Genomic DNA, 22,095 nt, shown 5'->3' with positions numbered 1-22,095 from the left:
ATTTATTAATTTATTTTTTTTTTATTAACAAAGAATATTTCTTTTGAATATTTTGTAGCTTCTTATTAATTAAAATAAATAATATTTTCTATGTAGATAATTCTTTATTTTTTTCTAAAATATAAACATAAAACAATATTTTATAAAGATTTATATTTAAATTTTTTTGGAAAAAATAATATATTTACTTATAGAAACTTTTTTACGTCTATACTAGCATGCTAATTAATTTACTTATTTTTTTTTTTTTTATTTCTATAAATCTTTTACTAAATTTTATATATCTACTTTAGTTTTTAAAATATAATTTCTATTAAAAGATATAATTTTAATTACTATAATTTTTTTTATTATGTATTTTTTCTTTTTTATCTAATTATCCTTTTTTTTATTATTATTCTCTTATTCTTTTTTTTTTTTCCTCTAATTTTCTTTTTTTTCTCCTCATTTTTTTTTTTAATTTATTTTCTCTTTTATATCTTTTTTTTTTTTTTTTTTTTTTTTTTTTTAGGAAATAACGGAATAGATAAAAATGAAATGAAGAAAAATTTGGAAAGGAGAATTTTGTTAGATATTTATATGATGTTATTAGAGGAATGTATAAAAGAAGAGTTGCAAAAAGAAGAAGAATTTTATAAAACGAACATAATAGAGATAAGAAAATTTAAAAATTTGGACGAAGAAACAAATAAATTAGAAAAAATAGAGAGAGAAAGAAGTTCGAATGTTATATCAGAGAAAGAAAAAGAGGAAATAGAAAAATGGAAAAAAGAAAAATGGTTTATTGAGTTAATGTTAGAATGGAAAAATAATGAAGAAAAATATATGATGGAGATAAATGAAGAAATTTTAGCAAAAAAGGATCAAGGAAGAGTAATGGATATTATCTTAGAAAGACAAGGCAATATATTGAAAAAACATTGTGAAAATATTTATAGAAAGTGGAAAGAAGATGACAACAATGAAGAATGGTTTACAAAGTTAGTTAATATATATGAAAATGAACAGAATGAATATAAAAATAGAATTTATAAAAATAGTATAGTAAAACAAAAAGAAAATGTGAAAAACATAGAACGTTGTGAACCAGCAACTGAATTTAACAAAAAGGGAGAACAAAAAATGAGAAAATATGAAAGGAATTGTTTAGAGGAATCATATGAAAAGAATAATTCTATAATAAACAAAAAAAAACTAAAATGGAAGACTTTAATAGAAATATATATGGTAATATTGGAGGAATATAGAAAAGAGGAGTGGTTATTTAATAGAGGAAAATTTTTAGAAATCTGTTTAGAAGAATTTATAGAAGAAGATAAAGAAAAATATCCAAAACTAATAGAAAAAGATTTAGCAATGTTGAGAGAAGGGAAAGAACACATTAGTACATTGATGATTGAGAAACAAAAACTTTTATGGAAAAAATGGGTAGAAAGAAGCAAAAGAATGTCAGAGAAATGGAAAAATGAAGAATGGCTTATTAATTTGAAAAAAGAATGGGGAAAAGAACAAGAAAAATATGACGAATTAACAAAAGAATCAGAAATATCAGATATAGAAGCAGGAAAAAATCCTATGCTAGAGAAACAAAAAAGAATATGGAAACGATGGCTAAAAAAACAAAGAATGTGGTTTATACTACATAGCGAGGATGAATGGATTAACAATTTATTGGAAGAATACGAAGAAGAAGAAGAAAGTATGAAAAGAATAACTAAAAAAGATACGAAAAAAGAGAAGGAAATTCATGAAAATATAGAAGAATTGAAGCAAGTAGGAGATAACGAAATAGAGAAAAATAGAAAAAAAAGGGAGAAATTGATACAAAAGGTTTTGATAGAAATACATATGACGCTATTAGAAGAATGTATGAAAGACAAATGGCAAAAAGAAAAAGAATATTTTTTTAAAACAATGATGGAAGAGTTGAAAATACAAGAAAATTTAGATGAAAATGTTATCATATTGGAAATAAAAAAAAAAAGAAGTAGGAATGCTATATTAGATATTGAAAAAGTGGAAATAGAAAAATGGAAAAAGAAAAACTGGTTTATAGAGTTAATGTTGGAAATGAATAACAAGGAAAAAACATACATAAAAGACATATGTGAAGATATGTTAGCAAAAAAGAATGAAGGTGGAATTAAAAATCCCATGTTAGAAATGCAAAAAATTATATGGAAAAAACACTGTGAAGATATTCATAAAAAGTGGTTAGAAAAAAATAATAAGGAAATTTTACAACACTAATTTATTAATAAAAAATGGTGATAATGAATAAAAAAGCAATATTTATAAATAGAGTATAGGAGAGAAAAATAGTTGTGAAGAAACTGGAATATTACGTAAAACAATATAAAAAAATTTAGAATTGATAAATGGAATTATTAAACTTTTTGAATATTTCTTAGGAAATAAACTTAAATATTTCTAGATGCTTAGTTATTGATTGCTTAATTTACCCATTCAATAATTTTGTTAGAATATTGTTTTATTAATTTCTTGTATAATAAATTTGCTAATGTGGTACAAATAAATTAAATATATAAAAATATAATTATAATTATTTTATTTAGAATAAAATAAATCATTACATAAATCATTTATTTTTATTAACTAATATTAAATTTTAACTCTATTATTAATTGTTTTAGCCAATCTATACAACACAAATATAATATCTAACGTTATGTTATTTAATCTTTCATGAAAAAAAGAGTAATACCCATCGCATCACCAAAAAAAAAAAAATTATTATTCTTGTTTTTAAGATGAAATTTTTTTTTTTTTTTTTTTTTTTTTAAATTTATGTTCAATTTTATTATTACCTATTAATACTCTTTTTAAATACTTTCATAGTGCTTTAAATAGTCAATAGATAGTATGTATAATGATTTTTACTTATTCTTTTTATTATTAAATTAACTTATATATATATTTATATACATATTATACATGTATCTATTCATAATATACTTAACATATTTGTTATCAAATTTATGCTTTTTAAGACTTCTTTGTAATTTTTTATATAGAACCAAAAAAAAAAATATTTTTTTTTTTAAAAATAATAACTCATAAATAATGTTTTTTTATGAATATGATAACAATATCATTTATTTTACACCTAGTTCTGCTAAATTTGAGAAAATATTCTTTTAACCACAAATTATCTTGTATTTTATTTCTCTACATGCAAAAGTTATTATAAGTGTTCTTATACATATATCTCTTTATATACTTTTTAATTATCCTGCATGTAACTACATTGCTCTAAAATGAATTCTATCATTATGTAAATGGTTAATAAAAGGCTTTATTAATCTTTTTGGAAAATAAAAGAACTATTTATATGAAGAATACGTAGTTCATAATGCACACACAAAAAAAAAAAAAAAAAAATGATCAATTTTTGTCCTTGTATTTTTATAAAAAAAAAAATAAAGAAGGATAGAAAAAAAAAAATTGACAAAAAAAAAATCAATTGAAAAAATATTTGTTGCCAATAAATAAAAATAAAAAAAAAAAAAAGATTTTTTTTTTTTTTGGAAAACAAAGTATGATTTTAATGAATTTTGTAAGAGAAAATTTTACACATATAAAAATAAAATTTTCACGTAATTAATATTTATATAATTAATTTGTATTGTCACTAATTGTTTAGTTTGTTAATTCAACAGCAATATATATTAATTGCTGAACATAACTCATAACAAAGAAACAAGTAATATTCATTTAATTAATGATGAATATTCAATAAAGATATAAATTTTTAATAAAAGCAGAGATTTTTATTAATGTAAATAAATACTTTTTAAAAACATGGAATGTTCAATGAAGTAGACTATATATAAAAGAGTTTAGTAGTTCATAGAAATAAAAAATTATTTTTAAATTCACTAAATTAGGGAACTATAAATGCTCTTAATTAATTGTCTGTTCAATGATCTAGAAATGTCAATGGGTAGGAAATTAATATATCATTTTTATAAGGTTATTTTATAATGAATAAAATTAGTATTTTTTATTCTACATGTTTTTTATTAATTTGATTATTCAATATACTATTAATTTATTTGAAAGGACAATTAATAAATTAATCATCTTTAATAAAAAAATTTAATTTTTCCTTATTTTTAATTTTTTCATTGTATATACAAGCTATTAAGAAGATATAAATACGTACATGTTGTAAATGAAGTTGTCTGTAAAAAATATAATTCTTTTTAGTTCAAATCTATGTATATATATTTTTTTTATATATTTAGCTAGATTTTCCCTTAAAAGAAAAATTTTTATAAGTTCCTAAATTTCACATTTTTGCAGAATCACGTCACAACATTTATCTGATAATGTTGATAATTCATTTCATTAACCACCTTGTGCACTTTATTTCTTAAGTTTATTTAATTAATGAAAGAAAAAAAATTAGATAAATGGTAGATGTTACTTAAGGTTGTCATTATAATTAAGGAATTATTCTATTTTTTATGAAATTATTACTTATTTAAATTGGAAAAATCTATTAAAATTAAAAAAAAAAGTTAACTATGATAAAATTAAATTTTAACTTCAAAAAATTAAGATAACATAAAAAAGAAATTGAACATTGGATTATAAGTTGTAAATAAGATATTACAACATATATAGTTACATAAGTTATATTATTTAAATTATTTTAATCATGTAATTAATGATAATTTTATACATATTTCATTTACTCAATTATTACAATTTTACTATTAAGAATGATACATTGGCATAAAAGTATTAACAGAGCTACACTATATATTGATGAAAAATAAAAATAAAAATTAAACTATTAAATAATATTATTGAAAATAAATGTAATCATTTTTATAAATGTAAATGGAATATAAACATAAAAATTACAATAAGAAAAATATTATATAACATATTATGTTTAAAATTTTCTGGTATCTTATTTTAATGATTCTTTTAAAATATAAAGTTGAAATACAAGTAATATATATATTATATATCCTCCTTTTTGAAAAACTATATTATTTTATTTATCTTTTTTTTTTTTTTGTGGTTAATTGAATAGATTTTATGGTATTTGCATAATAAAATATTATATTTTTTATATATTTAACAGATACGTAAATTATAGAATATGCAAATGGATAATAAATTATCTTTCTGATATAAAAATTGATAAGAATGAAATAAAGTTTCATTTAAATTATAATAGAGACATCTTTGAATTAGGTTAACAAAAAGCAATATTTTGAAAATTATCTACAAGTAAATCTTTCATTTTATCTATACATAAGATTAATTTATAATACATACAACACATACATTTAAAATACATAACAAATTTTGGAATGAAAACTAAGGAATATTTCATTTTGGGTTATTTCTCATCTTTGATAAAAGCAGAAATATATAAATATTAAAAGATGCTATCAACAATATTTATTTAATATTAAATAAAACAAGTAGAGAATAAAAAGCTAAATAAAATAAAAATGTTAAAATATATAAAATTTAATTTAACAAGCTTCAGTTCTTTTTTCCACTTTGAATTCAACTTACTTTCTTCTTCATTAACTTTGATATTTTCTTCTCTTTTCCACTTTTCATTTTTTTCCATTATGCTCTTTTCCAACTCTTCCTTTTATCATTTTATTTTCCCACTCTTCTTTTCATTTAGCATTTTCTCTTCAAACTTTTCAATTACTTTTAGCATTCTCTCTTCCCCCTCTTCCTTATTTTTTTGTATTTTCTTTTCCAACTCCATTTTTTCTATTAGCATTCTCTTTTTCCATTTTTCGCCTTCTTCTGTAATTCGCTTTTTCCGCCCTTCTAATACTTTTAGCATACTCTCATCAAACACTTGCTTTTCTTTTAGCGTTCTTTCCCACTCTTCCTTATGTCTTAGAACTCCCTTTTCCCAATGTTCCATTTCTTTTTTTTTTTTTAGCAGTTTCTCTTGATCCTTTTCCATTTTTTTTTTTTCTTCTTGCATTTCCTTTTCCAAATCATCTTTCATCTTTTTATTGCAATTGTTCAATATCTTCTGCAACCTAACTCTCATTTCATGTTTAGCTTTAAATTTAGGAAAGTAATTCATCTATTAAAATAAGCACACTGCACATCATTTGCACCTGTTAATAAATCATAGAGACCCCTCTATGCAAAGGCTGATCTCTCTGTTTCAAGAGTGTCTGCAATATAATACAACATAATTCACAACTGAAGAAACTCTTCATATAAGATTACAACCATTTGCAATCTGATGGGTATTCAGACAGGATTGCTACATTATGCAAAACATAATTACAAACTGCTATCCTTGTAATACTGCGCTTTTGTATGTATGCAGATTATTATTAATGGTTAATCTTAAAATCATTGCACATACACTGCATTCAACAGAGTATAGTCTCAGATACTGTGCATTGGTATAAGAACATTATGGGTAGTGGAGTCTAGGTCCTGGTCTTATTTCTACTCTATTATTGTGCTGGTGTATACAAAGGATGAAATCTGTGTCTCCATTACATCCTGTAACACGTGAGTAATTCTTCAGAAATCAAAAATGAATCTTGGATTCATGTTGTTTTCTTCTTTTATTGTTGTTAATATAAAATTTTCTTATATAAATTTAAACAAAATATACTACAGGAAACTTTTTAGCCAGTAACTATTATTTTTTCAATTTTTCAACAATTCANGTCATCTTCTTTCCACTTTCTATAAATATTTTCACAATGTTTTTTCAATATATTGCCTTGTCTTTCTAAGATAATATCCATTACTCTTCCTTGATCCTTTTTTGCTAAAATTTCTTCATTTATCTCCATCATATATTTTTCTTCATTATTTTTCCATTCTAACATTAACTCAATAAACCATTTTTCTTTTTTCCATTTTTCTATTTCCTCTTTTTCTTTCTCTGATATAACATTCGAACTTCTTTCTCTCTCTATTTTTTCTAATTTATTTGTTTCTTCGTCCAAATTTTTAAATTTTCTTATCTCTATTATGTTCGTTTTATAAAATTCTTCTTCTTTTTGCAACTCTTCTTTTATACATTCCTCTAATAACATCATATAAATATCTAACAAAATTCTCCTTTCCAAATTTTTCTTCATTTCATTTTTATCTATTCCGTTATTTCCTTCTTTCTCTATATTTTCTTCCTTTAAATTTTCTTCAATTTCTTCTTTTTCATATTCTTCTTGCAATTGTACAAACCATTTCTGATTTTTGTATTCGTATGAATGCTTTATTTGCCATTCTATCCATTCCTTCCAGATTTTTTTTTTTTTACCTAGAATAAAATTGTTTAATCCCAATTCTGACATTTTTTTAATTTCATGTTCTTCTAAATATTGTAAGTGTTTTTCTTGTTCTTGTTTCCATTCTTTCTTCAAATTAATAAACCACATTTCATTTTTATATTTCTCTAATATACTACTATTTTTATCTATTGTATCGGTATTATTTTCTTCTTTTATTTTCATTACAAAATTATTTCCCATTTCTTTTAAATTAGAATTTTCTCCATCTTTTTTGATCTCTTCTAAACAAATATTAAAAAATTCGGTTTTATTCAATTTCCATTCTTCTTTTTTATTTTCAAGTAAGGCTATCAAATGTATATTTATCCATGTATTCCAACTACATACATCATTCTTGATTGACGTTTTATTTTCTAAATTTTTCATTTCAAAATCACATATAGGTTTTTCTTTTTGTAAATTTATTTCATTTTCTATTTCCTCATTTAATGTGCCATTTCTAATATTCAATACAGTTTGAAAAGGATTTTCTTCTAATCTATTTTTATTTAATTCGTCTTTAATTTCATTTCTAGATTCATCTACATTCAATTCCGCTTTTTCAATTTCACTTTTAGGATTATCTTTATTTAATTTTTCTTCACATATAAGTTCATTTTCATTCTTATTTGACTCTTCTTCTGTAACATCACAAATGCGTTTATTTTCATTTTCCATATAGTTTCCTTCATGTGTTTTGGATTTTTTAATTTGTTCAAACTTCAAATCTTTGTCATTTTCCATATACGTTCCTTCGTGAGCATTAGATTTCTGGATTTGTTCATAGTTCAAATCTTTTTCACTATTCTTGTACATTCCTTTATGTGCTTTGGATTTCTTTATTTTATCATACTTCAAATCTATTTCATTTTCCATATAGGTACCTTCATGTGTTTTGGATTTCTGCATTTTTTCTTGCTTCATGTCTTTTTCATTTTCCATATACATTCCTTTATGTGCTTTGGATTTCTTCATTTTTTCAAACTTCAAATCTTTGTCATTTTCCATATACATTCCTTTATGTGATTTGGATTTCTTCACATGTTTATACTTCAAATCATTTTCATTTTCCAAAATCATATCACATAGTGGTATTTCTTTTTCGTGGTATAAGAACGAATAATTTTCATTATTTATTGGTTCATTCTTTATATTGTTTGTATCCATTAACAACGGTTCCCTTGTTATTTTCTTAATCTTTTTTCTTGCTTTTTTTTTTTTTGACTTCCTATTACGAATCCAAGATCCAATGGGAGTATACTATAATTCAAATTAAAAAATAAAAAATTATAAAAATTCATCATGAATGTAATTATGATTTTAAATATATAAGTTATTTCCCTTTTAAATGTTAATTTTATCTTACTTTACAAAGAAGAATCAAAAAAAAAATAATTCCTAAAAGAAAAATACCTCCTGAAACCATTATTAATAAATTATCTGTAGGTTTAACTGTAGGCATAACATTCGTAGGAATATTTGATGGGGATGGCGTCAAAGTATATGGAACAGTCGCATTTGGACTTATTGAAGCATTTACAGTATTATTTTCAAGTTTATATTGTTGAGCCTGCATAAGAGGGGCATGTGTATTTTCTTGGTTCTGCAGTTGGATAATATCTGTTTGATTTGAAGGTAAATTGTTATTTGTTGTAGGAAAAAAAGCAGTTGGAGTTGTGAGAATAGGTGTATTATCAGGAGAATATGAAAGTGGAGTTGGAGATATAATATCAGAAGTAGGAGATGTAGTGTTAATTGCAAGAGATGTAATGTCAGTTTCAGGAGATGCAACTCTGTTTGTAGAAGGTTCAATGGTAGTAGTAGAATTTTCAATGCCATTTGTCGAGAAAGGTGTAGAATTATCTGTTAAAGGTGAAGTGATAGTAATATTAGTATCTACAGTCGTAGGGAGTATAGATGTATCTTTAAAAGATTCAGTTACAGTTGTAGGATACACAACACGAGGAATAGAGGATTTAGGTGTATTTATAGAAGTTTCAGATCTATTTATGGAATCATAATTAATTGTAGAAGTATTCATATCAATTGTGGGAGAATCGTGATTAATAACAGATGTAGTTTTAGAGGAAATTGATGATGTAGTTTCAGATGGTTTTATCTCAGTGGAAAAAGAAGATGTAGCTGTAGAATGTGTAGTATTGCTCGTAGAAGATTCCATATTAGATATAGAATCTGTAGAATTATGTATTGACGAAGATTTTTTACCACTTATAGAAGAGTCAATTGTAGATGTAGGATGTTCTGTGTTATCAGTTGGAGATACAGAATTATTTGTGGAAGGCAAAATGGTGATCGTAGGAGTAGATGAAGGTAGTGAAGGTGTAGAGCTATGTGTAGGAGTTGTAGGAGAAGGTTCAATCTCAGAAGAAGAAGAATCAATTGTAGGAGATTCAGTGCTATTTGTAGGTATAATTTTTTTTACAGAAATTGCACTTTCAGAAGGCAAAGATGCAGTTGTAAGAGGTGGAGTGATAGTAGTAGAAGGTGCAGTATTATTTGTAAATGACTTCATAGTAGTATTAGAATAATCATTGGCCGTTGTAGCAGATATTTCTCCAGGTAAAGGTGTAACCGAAGGTGTGCCACTACTTGTAGTAGAATTTGAAGGTAATGTTTCAGTTGTAGGAGATGTTACAACCTCGGGGGAATGTGATGATGAGGTTGTGTTAGATATATTATTAGTATTAGGATGTATTGTATCATTTGGAGTTAAAGAATTGGATTGTGTTGAGTCTTTTGGAGAAATTGTGGTTGCAGTTTCTAAATCAATTTTATCTGTAGTCATCGATGGTACAGAGGTGGTTCTTATGTATATATTATCAGAGGTATTGGTACCACTTATGTTATTATCAATACTCGTATTGCTATCCAATAAACTTGTAGTGGTAACATTAGGTAATGCATTAGGAATTTCAGTTGTAGGCTGTAAATTATCTTGTAATATAGTTGTATTATATAAGGTTTCATTAGGTTTATTTTGAGTGCTATTTGAAGGAAGCCAATCTAAATTATATGGATCAGTTCTATTTTTTCGTTCTTTAATTTGATAAATTAATGTTGTCATATTACATTGATTTTTAGTATCATCAAACACAGCAGTTTGTATATTATTACTATGTTGATTCCATCTTGTAATGGAATTATTTATATATCTTTCATCATTATAAAATTCATTGGTGTACATATTAACAAATTGCATTCCTCTCTTATATATATACATACTCCACTTTCCACAATTACGTGGAGATCTGTTACTTTCATACATTTGGTAATAGTAATGAGATATATCATTAGTAATATTGTGAAACCTATTCTCTCTATCTTCAATAATTTTAGTTTTGTTAGTACTATAAGTATCTTGACTGAGTTTATCGTATGTTAATAATGGGCTTACTGATAGATCATTATATTCATAAGGTCTAGTGCAGTTTTCATTTTTATTCAAAATAGCACAATAATCAAAAGTTGTTGCATTACATGTTGAATTTATTTCTTCATCTATACTTCTTTCAAAAGATCCTTTTTTCTTATTCCATTTTTCAACAAGACAGGAGATATTATAATCTTCTTTTTCACTTAATAGCAAATTAACATAGTCCATTCCCCTCCAATTTATGTATGTGGATGCCTTTTGACATTTTTCTGTGTCATTCTTAATATTATTGTCTTCAAGATAAAATTGAAGTTCATTACGAGTATCATTCATAAATGATTGAATTTCTGTATTGAGCTTAATTGTATCATTAGTTAAATTGGATTTGTTTTCTATTGTAGCATTTTTTTGATTTAACATGCAGGAAATTTCTTCTAATTGTGATAATAATCTTGCATTTTTTGAGGTTGAGTTTTTTTTCATGGCTGTTGTTTCACAAGGTTTTCTTAAAAAATACTGTAATAACATTTAAAAATTGATATATTGTGAAAAATAAATTTTTATATCAATAATGTATAAAGGCGAAAATTTAATGAAGAGAAAAAGGTAATAAATAAATATTCATTTATTTTACATTTGAGTTTTATCATACATTAAAAAGGCATACTTCAATCCAATTAAAGAAGAAAAATAATTTAATTTTACTAAAAAATTGAATATGGCTATTTTTATTATTTTTTAGTATCATTGTACACTTGAATTACATCAGGAAACTCTTATAATCTGCATGTAGAAATGACCACACTTGTGCTTATGTGATAACTATATCATAAATTTATTTATATTTGAAATTGTCATTTTATGCAACAAAAAAATCGCAATTCGGAGAAAAAGGAATTTTCTGTTTGCTTTTTGTGTAAAATATTAAATTATTGTAATTTTCATGTAATAATAATGTAATTAATTTTTAAAAAAAATGAAAAATTATGATAAATAAAATAAAAATTTAATTTATAAAATTAACATTAAGAAAAAAAAAAAGAAAACAATATTTAATGTAAAACTTTATTTTATACAATAAAATTTGTATGAAAAAAAGAAATCATATTTAGGATTTTTTCTGTGTTTTCTTAAATTTTCTATATAATTATATGAATATGAATATAAGTTTGAAGCGATAATATAATTATTTAATTTTGATATTTTGAATAAAATATTTAATTATTATATAATATTTTTATAGCAAATATTTTATGAAGATGAAATTTGAATAGTTGAAGTAAAATTTTATAAGTAGTATATGGTTTTTATAAATAAATAGCATAATTTACTTAATAATTTATAATTCTTATTTTAAAAGATCTAACTGTCACTTATAGAAAATGTAAAATAAGTAAAAAAAAAAAAAAGAAGTAAAATATATATATGTAAATTCTAAAATTGATAATTACAATATACTATTTTGGCTATTCGTATATATTTTTATAAATATATTATATTAAGTTTAATAGATGAAATAATTACAATTATAAAAAGCTACATTATTTGTTGTTAAATTATTAAATTTTAAACATTGATGAAACTTATTCCGATTTTTTTTATTATAGCATTTAAGTTTTTTTTGATAAATGAGTGCATTATAATTTAGTTTTATTTGTGGAGAAATATATGTATTAAAAAAAAAAAAAATTAGTTTATGTTAATGATTAATGCACTTTATTTTTTTCATTATAATTATATTAAACTTTTTATTTTTTTATTAATTTTTATTTGATAATATACATATATATATATCTAACATTATATAAGGAAATATTTTTTATTATTTTAGGATTTTTTATTATAAACAAAAAGAAACATAAATTATTTTTTTGTTATTTTTTTTATAATTATTTCTCATAATCTTTTTAGAAGATTAAAATAACAATAATTTATAAACAAAAATTTTTTAGCAAAAAGTTTTTTATATCGAAAAAAAAAAATGATTGAAAATGTGAATCGAATTCAAGGGACTGACTGATTTTTCTTTAGAAAAAAAAAAAATATAAAAAAATAAAGAAAAATAAAATTTATTATTTTATTCAATTTTTTTTTTTTTTTTTTAAATATTTGTACTTATAGAAGATAAATTACAATAGATAATTTACTGAAAAAATCCGTGAGAAAAGAAAATTTATTTTATTTTTAATAGTATTTTATTTGATTTTTATGAGGGTTTATTATTTTTTTATGGGAATATTAAAGATGAAACATATTTTTTTATGAATATTTATAATAATATTTATTAATTTTAATTATTAAAAATTTAATAATTATTTAAAATTTTTTATAATTTTTGTTATTTTTATTTATATATACTATTAAGTTGATATTATGGTTTATTAATTGGGTGTTCGGTGGCTTTTCTAGAGTACTGAAAAAACAAATTAATAAAGAGCATGTATAGTTGCTTCTAAGATTTTGATGTATTTATTTATATTTTTAAATGCTTTGAACGAGTAATCCTTAATTATGTAATCTACTTCATTCAGCATTCTTCAATCTCAATAGGCATTTATTTACTTTAATAAAAATCCTTATTTTTATTAAAAATTTAAATCCTCATTGAACATTGATTATTAATTAATTGTATATTACTTGTTTCTTTGTTATGAGTTACATTCAGCAATTAATATATATTGCTGTTGAATTAACAAACATAAACAATTAATTACAAATATTAATTACATGAAAATTTTAATGTTATATGTATAAAATTTTCTTTTAGAAAATTCATCACAAAAAAATTATTTCATTTCCTTCCTAAAAAGAAAAATTCTTTTTTTTTTTTTTTTTTATTTATTTATAAGTAACAAATATTTTTCTAATTCATTTTTTTAATCAATTTTTTCCTGACGATCTTTGCATTTTTTTTTCAAATTTGATTCCTGACAGTGTCTATACTTTCTTTTTAAAAAAAAGTACAAACAAAAAAAAAATCATAAATATTTTTTTTGTGTGTATATGCATGACAAACTTTGTATTCTTCATTTAACTAATCCTTTTATTTTCCAAAAAGGTTAATAATGCCTTTTATTAACCAAAGTGACATATATAAAAAAAAAAAAATATATTATTTTTGTATAATTGTAAGTACGAAAAAAAAAAATAACATAGTAATTCTATTTCATTTTTAGTATATTTACTTTTAGGGTGAGTATTTTTTTTATTGCGCAAACGTTTTTACATGTTTATATTTTTAGTTCATACGTTTCCTTTTCATTTTAGCATAAATAAATAGAAATGTTTTTAATCATTTTATTTATTTAAATATTAATGAAAATAGACCAACAATATTATTTATAAACTAACTAGTCAAATAGTAAATTATTTGGGTAATATAAGGCTTCATGGAACACTTTGAAAATGTATGAAATGATAGTGACTTATTTTAAAGTATTTCATATGTATTCAAGTTAATTAAAAGAGATGAAGGGAAATATGCATGATGATACGTACAATAATATTATGTTTGCACATAAAAAAGAAAAATAGTTATCCAAAAAATGAATACTTTTTGAAATGTAGTTAACACACGTTTATAAAATATACATAATATTAGTAATTTATTAGTTGCATGTTCAGTAACTTTAATGGTAATGAACAAACAAATTAATAAAGAGAATGTGGAGAAAACTCTATTTATTATACTCAAATAAAATAAATTAAATTATTTATTATTTAAATTAATTTACATAATGTCTAATTTATTAATTACTCGCTAAATGACTTAGTATTGAATAAATTGATTAATAAAGAGCACTTGGAGAAAGCTCTATTTATTTTATGTTTATTAAAATAAAAATATTAAAAAAATTATATGATTTTTTTTTTTAAATAATATGGAATATTAATTACACTGGTTAAATACTATTTTGGTTAATTTACACGATTTTCTATGGATGTATTTTTTAACATTACATCCTTAATAATGCATAAAAAAAATTATTATGCGTCATCACCCACTTAAAAAAAAAAGTAATTTTTTTTTTTTTAAGTCATCATTTTTTTAAAAAAAAAACTAAGAAAGAACGAAAAAGAATTAATCTATTACATGATTTATTAACAGTCTATTCAATGACATTCCTAGAATATTGAAAAAACCAATTAATAAAGAATAGGTATAGATGTTTGTACTAATTTAATGAATTCAAATATAATTTCAATGAAATGAATTACTAAATATATTTATATAGTTTACATCAATGAGAATTTATCGTTTTTAAACGGAATTTATTTATTTTAATAAAAATCTCTATTTTTATTAAAAATTTAAGTTATCATTGATTAATGATTTTTAATTATATTCATGTTAATTTAATGTTATGAATAATTTTTAGTAATTTAAATTTATTGCTATCAAATTAACAAACCTAAGTAATTAACAAAATAAATTGTATATAACTACAAAACATGAAAATTTTATTATCGTTAATATTAAAATTTCTTGTATAAAATAAAAAAAAAATTCACTACAAAGAAACATTTTAAGGAGCTTTTCTTTTTATTTTGAGATTATTAAATCATTTAAAAAAAAAAAAGTTAATAGATTTTTTTTTGTGTATTTTAAGTCTACAAAAAGAAAACAAAAAAAAATTACATATTTTTTTCTTTTACCTTGCGCTTGCATGGCTATTTTTTTATTTTCCATAAAGACATTACTCATTATAAACCAGAAACCTAACTTTTAATGAAATTCTAATTATCATTTTGATTATTAATATAAATGAAAAAAAAAAAAAAATTTCATAATATTTTAATAACTATTTTATTGTTTTACACAGTTTTTTTAATGAACATAAAAATTTATATAATAATATTCTCTACATAAATAAATGCACAAAAAAAAAGCTAAGAAATAAAATAATATGCATTAATGAATTATTATATTAATTAATATCCCCTTTTAAAGTGATAAGAGAAATTAATCTTAGAACCTCTATAAAAGCTAACATAAAATTGTCATAATTATTAATTAAATTATTGTATATATGTCTGCATATTACTCAATGTAAAAGGAAAATATTTTAAAAAAACATTATGGTTTAAATTTACTTCTCTAGGACCTTCATCATATTAATTCATTATGAACTTTTCATTACTTAATTATTTTATTATATAAAAATTAGATATGATTGATTAATCATTAAATAAAAATGTACAGAGAAGAAAAAATTTAATTTTAAAGTTATAGATAGAAATGTTTTTGAATAACTCTTTATTTAGCCTTTCAATAAAAATATAGTATTGAATAAGATAAATAGAACATTTTATTAAACATTTGCAAAGTGATTTAAATATAAAAAATATTTTTAATGTATGAATAGTGATAGACATATAATATAAATTATATATTTATTAGTTATAATAATAGTTAATACCCTTTAAGAAATAGATCATATAAATTTATACATCTATTAAATAAAGCACTGATTTTTTAAAAAAAGAAAAAGGAAATATTTATTTTATTACTCATTTATTATTTATCCAAATAATTAAAAAGAAATAATAAAAAGCATTTGAATTTGATGTATTATTAACATAAATTTTCAAAAAAAAAATTAAAAAAAATAAAATGAGAACAAATTTATAAATTTAATTATAAGGAATATTATATAATGTATTTTATTTATAAGAATATATTAAAAAAATATAAATATAATAAATATATTTAAAATAAATTACAATTATTTCCTATGATTTATGGAGACATTAAGAATTAATCTACATTTTCTTCTTGTCCATCTTCGTGAAAATTTTCGAAATAGCCAGAATCTATAGATACTAAATCATAATTATTATTCCTGCGTTGTCTGCGATGTACCTTTATTTTGATGGAATTATAATTACTTGTATATATAAAAAAAAAATGGAAATGTAAATATGCATTTTTAAATGTTTTTTTTAAAATACCTGAATATAATGGGATAATATAGGAGAAAATAATTTTACAATAATGTAAATTATAAAACAAATAAAAAATAAAATGTTATACGTATTTGGAGGATTATAATTATTATTAGTTATATTATGTATCTTATTTTCTAAAGAACTATTTAAAGGTACTCCAGGAGTTGCAGTGGTGTTACTTTGGTTATAGGACATATTAAATAAATAATATATTCAATGTTCTTTATAACATAATTTATTTTAATGTAGTTAAATTCAAACTAAAATATTGTTGATAACTTTTTATATAAAAAAAATATATTATATTGATTATATATATAAAATTGTGAAAAAAAAAAAAAAATAATAAATGAAGAAGAAATGCTCCATATTATATATTAGTTTAAACTCATTTAAAATATTGGTAGATTAATATTACGAAAAAAAAATATACTTAAAAATTTAAACTTCATTTTCAACTATAAATAATTAATAACACCCATTATATATATTTTCTATAAAATAAATTTTAGAGAAGGTTAAATAAGTATTTAAGAAAAATTAGGATTTTTTAATTTAGATATATTGTTTTTACGTAAATAATTATAGAAACATAAAAATTAACTAAAAATAACTTAACATTTAAGTAAATATACATTAATAAAACATATACTTTTAAATAAAAAATAATTATATTTTATTTAAAACCTATTTTGAGTAAAAAATAATTAAATATAAAAGAATACGAAAGATTAAAGCACTAATTATATTCTTTCATGCTTACTAAATATTTTTCATATATATTTAATTTAATATAAAATTTAAAAAAAAAATAAATTTTTAAAAAAAAGAGATTTTTTTAGAAATGTTTTTAATTATACTAATTTTTTTTTTTCTTATAAATTTAAAATATTTAATAGAATTAATAGGGTTATTAACTGTAAATATAAAAAATTTACTAATTCAAATATAATATTAAAATATTGCTCATCATTATATATTATATTTTTTTTTTTAAATTATAAAGTGACACAAATAAATAATAACTTTTTTTATCTTTCATCTTTAAGCAATTCTAATTTGTTATTAATTTATTTCATTAGTGAGCTATTTTTAGTATATAATGTTTTTTAACATGTATGTGATTTTATTTCATATTATTGCAGATACACTTTTAGTAGTATATAGCAAAATATGAATAATTTTAAATTTTAACAAATTATAATAAAAAAATATAAATATTAATTATTACTTTGTTTATTTAAATTTATTCTTATTTTATCAGCATGTATATAATTTATTTATTTTTTCATTATATTGGTTCTATAATTATTTCTTTAAAACTTTTGTTATGAAATATAAAATTACTTCATTAATTTTCATTCTTATTATGAATGTAACAAATTATTTATGCTAATTTAAGAAAAAAATTTTCTTATTATGAAAAAAAAATTAAATAAAAAATTAACTAATGGTAAAACTTTTAAATACATTGATATATTATATCTAAGAATTCTTTTTTTTTACATAATATTTGATTCTTAATTTTAAAGGAATATTTTTTAAAAAAAAAAAAAAAAATATTTTACTCTTAAATTTTTACAAAAATAACAGAATATTATATGAACTTATTTAGATATATACATTATTTATTATAAAAAATTCGAAATATAAATTTAATCAATGTAATTTTAATTTTTCTTTTAAATGTTGTTAACTTACAAAAAAAAAAAAAGAAAAAATCACAATAGAAACATATAAAAATGTCAAATTATCAAATAAATAGTTATAAAATTTTCATTAATTTTAATAGTTTATTTTATTTTATTACTTTTTATTAAGTTAATTTATAGTTTTGTACTAAAAATTACATCTTTTTTTTTTTACAAATTATCCTATGTACATTCCTTTGTAAATGTTTAGAATTTATTCCATGAACATGTGAAATATATAATCATTTTTTTAAGCATCATATTTTTTATTTCGTAAATTTTTTAAAGTAAAAAAAAAAAATTAATAAGTATTTAAATAAGGAATGGCTAAAAAATTTTATATTCATTATCATTCTTTATATTATTAATAAAAATATTTCTTTCTAAATACGTTATTCTTAAAAAGATTTATTAATACAGAAAATATAAATCATTCCTTTTTTTATATTTTTTTTAGATTCATGTTATTTACTTTATATTTTCTAACATTAATCTATTTTTATTTTTTGCTCAATTGCGTGAAACAAAAAAAAATTTAATTGAAAAATTAATTCTAAATAAAATAATTCATAAAAAAAATTTATTAAAAAAAAAAATCTTTGTCTTAAAAAAAAATTAAATATTAGGATACTAATAATAGCAAGTATTACGTTATATACTATATAAATTAAAAAAAAAAAATACAAAAAAGGTGATAATTTTTAAGTTGAAATTATAATTAAAATAAATATTAAGACAATATATTAATATTTAAATCATTATATAAAAATAAGAATATATTAAATATTTGCATAAATATTATGTTTAATAAAAATGCAGATCTTATTATAAAAAAATAAATAATAAGTTACAATTTAAGTATAAAAAGATTTACTAATACTCTTAATTTTTTTTTTTTTTTTTATAAATTATTTGCATGTATAAATAATATTAAACAATAGTTAAAATATATATACAAAAATTAACAAATATCATTTATTCTTCCTATTAGTAAAATAGTTGAAACAAAATATTATGTAATAAAAAAAGTCGTACTTAATCCAAATTATTATTAAAATTTTTTTCAATATATAGATAATTTTATTTAAATAATTTTCATCTCTTTATAATAATGGTACGAATATTTAAAAAAAAAAAAAAATATCATAGAATAAAGAATTAATATCAATAGAAGAAATTAAATATTTAAAATTATTTATGTAAAAAAAAAATTTGTATAATATATAAAATTAGTAAAAAATTATGTAAAAATCTGTGCAATATAATAAATATATATAGATGATATAAAATGATGAATGTTAAAAAATGTGTTTTTAATAAAAAAAAAAGATTATCACTAAAGCACATTGTAAAAATAGTTTTAAAAATATTTATAATTTTTTACCAAATTGGTTATTGTCCTTTTTATATATACAAAAGTGTTTTTTAATTTTAAATAAATTTATGTTATAAGAGAAAAATGTTTGGATGAATTAGAAATATAACAATTAATAATTTTATATGCACAAAGCTAATGCTTTATTTAAGAATTTTGATCAATATAATGTTTCTTGTATACATATCATTAAGAAACTGTGCTTTTTTTCGAAAAAAATATGTGAAGTATTTTTTTTTGCATAGTTGAATTCTTCACATTTTTATTGAAGTTCATTTATTATATTAGTGTATTATAAATAACAAGAATACAAGAATCTAATATTTTAATTAAAAATATTCAGTTATTATAATGCAGAGATATTTTTTGGTGATGTTCACGTATGTTGGAATATGGATATTTGTGTTAAAATATAATACTAAAAATTTATGGCTTAACTATGAATCAAAGTTGCAAACATATAATTTAATTAATAAACTCTTAACATATTTATTTTAAGAATATAAATTTTTTTCATGTATAAATTAAAAATATTTAATACATGCTTTATAATATTTCATATATTTTATATATTTTAAAAATTTATATTAATGTGATTCATAATTATTTTATAAAAATATTTTTATAAAAAAAATAAATTGTTATTTTTGTTTTGTATTTTTTTATTAAAAATTACATATATATATAATTTTTGACCTGGATAAGACATATTTTGATTTATTAAATGGATGTTCGGTGACTTTGCTAGAGTACTAAACAAACCAATTAATAAAGAACATGTAGAGATGACTCGACGATTTTCTTATACTTATGTATATTTTATATGCTTTGAACGAATGATCTTTAATCATAAACTACTTCGTTCAGCATTCTTTTGCTTCAATAAGTATTTATTTACTTTAATAAATAAATCCTTATTTTATTAAAAATTTAAATACTTATTTAACATTAACTATTAATTGATTATAATTATTAGTTTATTTATTATGAGTTATATTCAGCAATCATTTTATATTGCTATTGAATTAACAAAACACAAATACTTATTCAAAATGCAAATAAATTATATGAATATTAATTACGTGAAAATTTTATTGTCATATGTATAAAATTTTCTTTCATAAATTCAAAATATAAATATTATGCAAATTAAACTCTTTACAAAAACATTATTATCTTTTGTAAAAAAGATCTCTCTCTTAATTTAAAATCTCTTTCCTTCAAAAAAAAAATTAATAAATCTTTTTTTTTAATTTTTTTATTTTTATCTTTATCTTTTTTAAAAGAAACATATCTAAAAAAAAAATTTCAATAATCTTTTTTTTTTTTAGTTAGCACAACTAACTACGTATTCTCCACATAGCTAGTCCTTTTATAGCCAAAAACGTTAATGAAGACTTTTATTAACTAGTACTCTAACAAAGTCACCGAACACTCAATAAAACAACTATATATAAAATGGTTAACTGGTTTATAGGATTAAAACTAAATTTAAATTCATTAATTTAGTAAAAGAAACTCTATATGCTATTTATTAATATGTTTGTTTAATACATTAGCAAAGCCATTAAGTAGAAAATTAATAAATCAGATAGTAAATGAGATATTAAAATAAATAATGACGTACGAAAAGGGCCTTATATTATAATGCAAGTTAAAGGAAATAAAATAAAATAATATCATCTTTTTTTCCATGGTTGTGGAATATGGTCTATAAATAGTCTTATCCACATGTTTTTAAATAATATTTAATTAAATAAAATGAACAAAAATGTTTTCATTCATACATGCTAAAATGCATGAAAAATATGTATACATGTACACTTAAAAAAACTAAGTACACAAAAAGTATGTGTACTAAAAAAAAATGTAAACATATTATTTATAATATTTTTCTTACTCTAACTTAAAAAAAAAATATGTTACTAATTCTTATTTTTAATTTTTTTTTAAAAACAAAATTATATCTTGAAAAAAAAAAGTTTTTTTTTTAAAGATGCTTATGTAGAGTATTTTTTTTATTAAAAATTAAAAATTTAATGTAAAATATATATACATAGAATAATGTATAAATTAACAATAATTGTAATTAACTAATACAGTTAATATTCGATATTAATTAATGAAATTTAATAATGTGCTTATTATTTTAATTTAATAAAAATAAAATAATTATAGTATTCTCTACACAATCCTTATTAATTTATTTTTCCATTACTATCAAAATCACTTAACAAATAATGAATAAAACAATTATTTTTTCTATAAGAGTTAAAGATTTGTTAATAAAAGGAATTATTAGCCTTCTTGAGAAATAAATTAATATCTGTATGGAAAATAAATAGACATGAAATTACTAGATAAATGAAAGAA

At 20.0% G+C, this 22,095-nt stretch overlaps 3 protein-coding genes across 3 annotated transcripts, besides 4 other annotated features; 1 reads left to right on the top strand and 2 right to left on the bottom strand.

Moving 5' to 3' along the window:
• Positions 1–537: 537 nt before the first annotated feature.
• Positions 538–2,250, top strand: PGAL8A_00412600 (surface-associated interspersed protein (SURFIN), fragment; the record flags this gene model as incomplete). The annotated part of the gene is made up of 1 exon (XM_028672836.1): positions 538–2,250. One exon carries the CDS (start codon positions 538–540, stop codon positions 2,248–2,250), a length of 1,713 nt encoding a protein of 570 aa, XP_028529349.1.
• Positions 2,251–3,299: 1,049 nt separating this feature from the next.
• Positions 3,300–3,960: a repeat region.
• Positions 3,961–5,647: 1,687 nt separating this feature from the next.
• PGAL8A_00412500 (fam-i protein, fragment) lies at positions 5,648–6,064 on the bottom strand (the record flags this gene model as incomplete). Its single annotated transcript, XM_028672835.1, has 1 exon — positions 5,648–6,064. The coding sequence occupies one exon, from the start codon at positions 6,062–6,064 to the stop codon at positions 5,648–5,650; it is 417 nt and encodes a 138-aa protein (XP_028529348.1).
• A 640-nt stretch (positions 6,065–6,704) lies between these two features.
• PGAL8A_00412400 (surface-associated interspersed protein (SURFIN)) lies at positions 6,705–11,190 on the bottom strand (the record flags this gene model as incomplete). Its single annotated transcript, XM_028672834.1, has 2 exons — positions 6,705–8,573; positions 8,680–11,190. Coding segments are annotated over 2 exons (4,380 nt in total), but the record flags the coding sequence as incomplete, so codon positions are not given.
• Positions 11,191–13,053: 1,863 nt separating this feature from the next.
• Positions 13,054–13,789: a repeat region.
• Positions 13,790–14,801: 1,012 nt separating this feature from the next.
• Positions 14,802–15,204: a repeat region.
• Positions 15,205–20,434: 5,230 nt separating this feature from the next.
• Positions 20,435–21,143: a repeat region.
• Positions 21,144–22,095: the final 952 nt, after the last annotated feature.

The sequence above is a fragment of the Plasmodium gallinaceum genome (genome assembly GCF_900005855.1).
Source record: "Plasmodium gallinaceum strain 8A genome assembly, contig: PGAL8A_v1_113, whole genome shotgun sequence".
Classification (NCBI taxonomy): domain Eukaryota; phylum Apicomplexa; class Aconoidasida; order Haemosporida; family Plasmodiidae; genus Plasmodium; species Plasmodium gallinaceum.
Note: the sequence above shows the minus strand (reverse complement) of the source record. Positions and strands in the feature narration are given on the sequence as shown.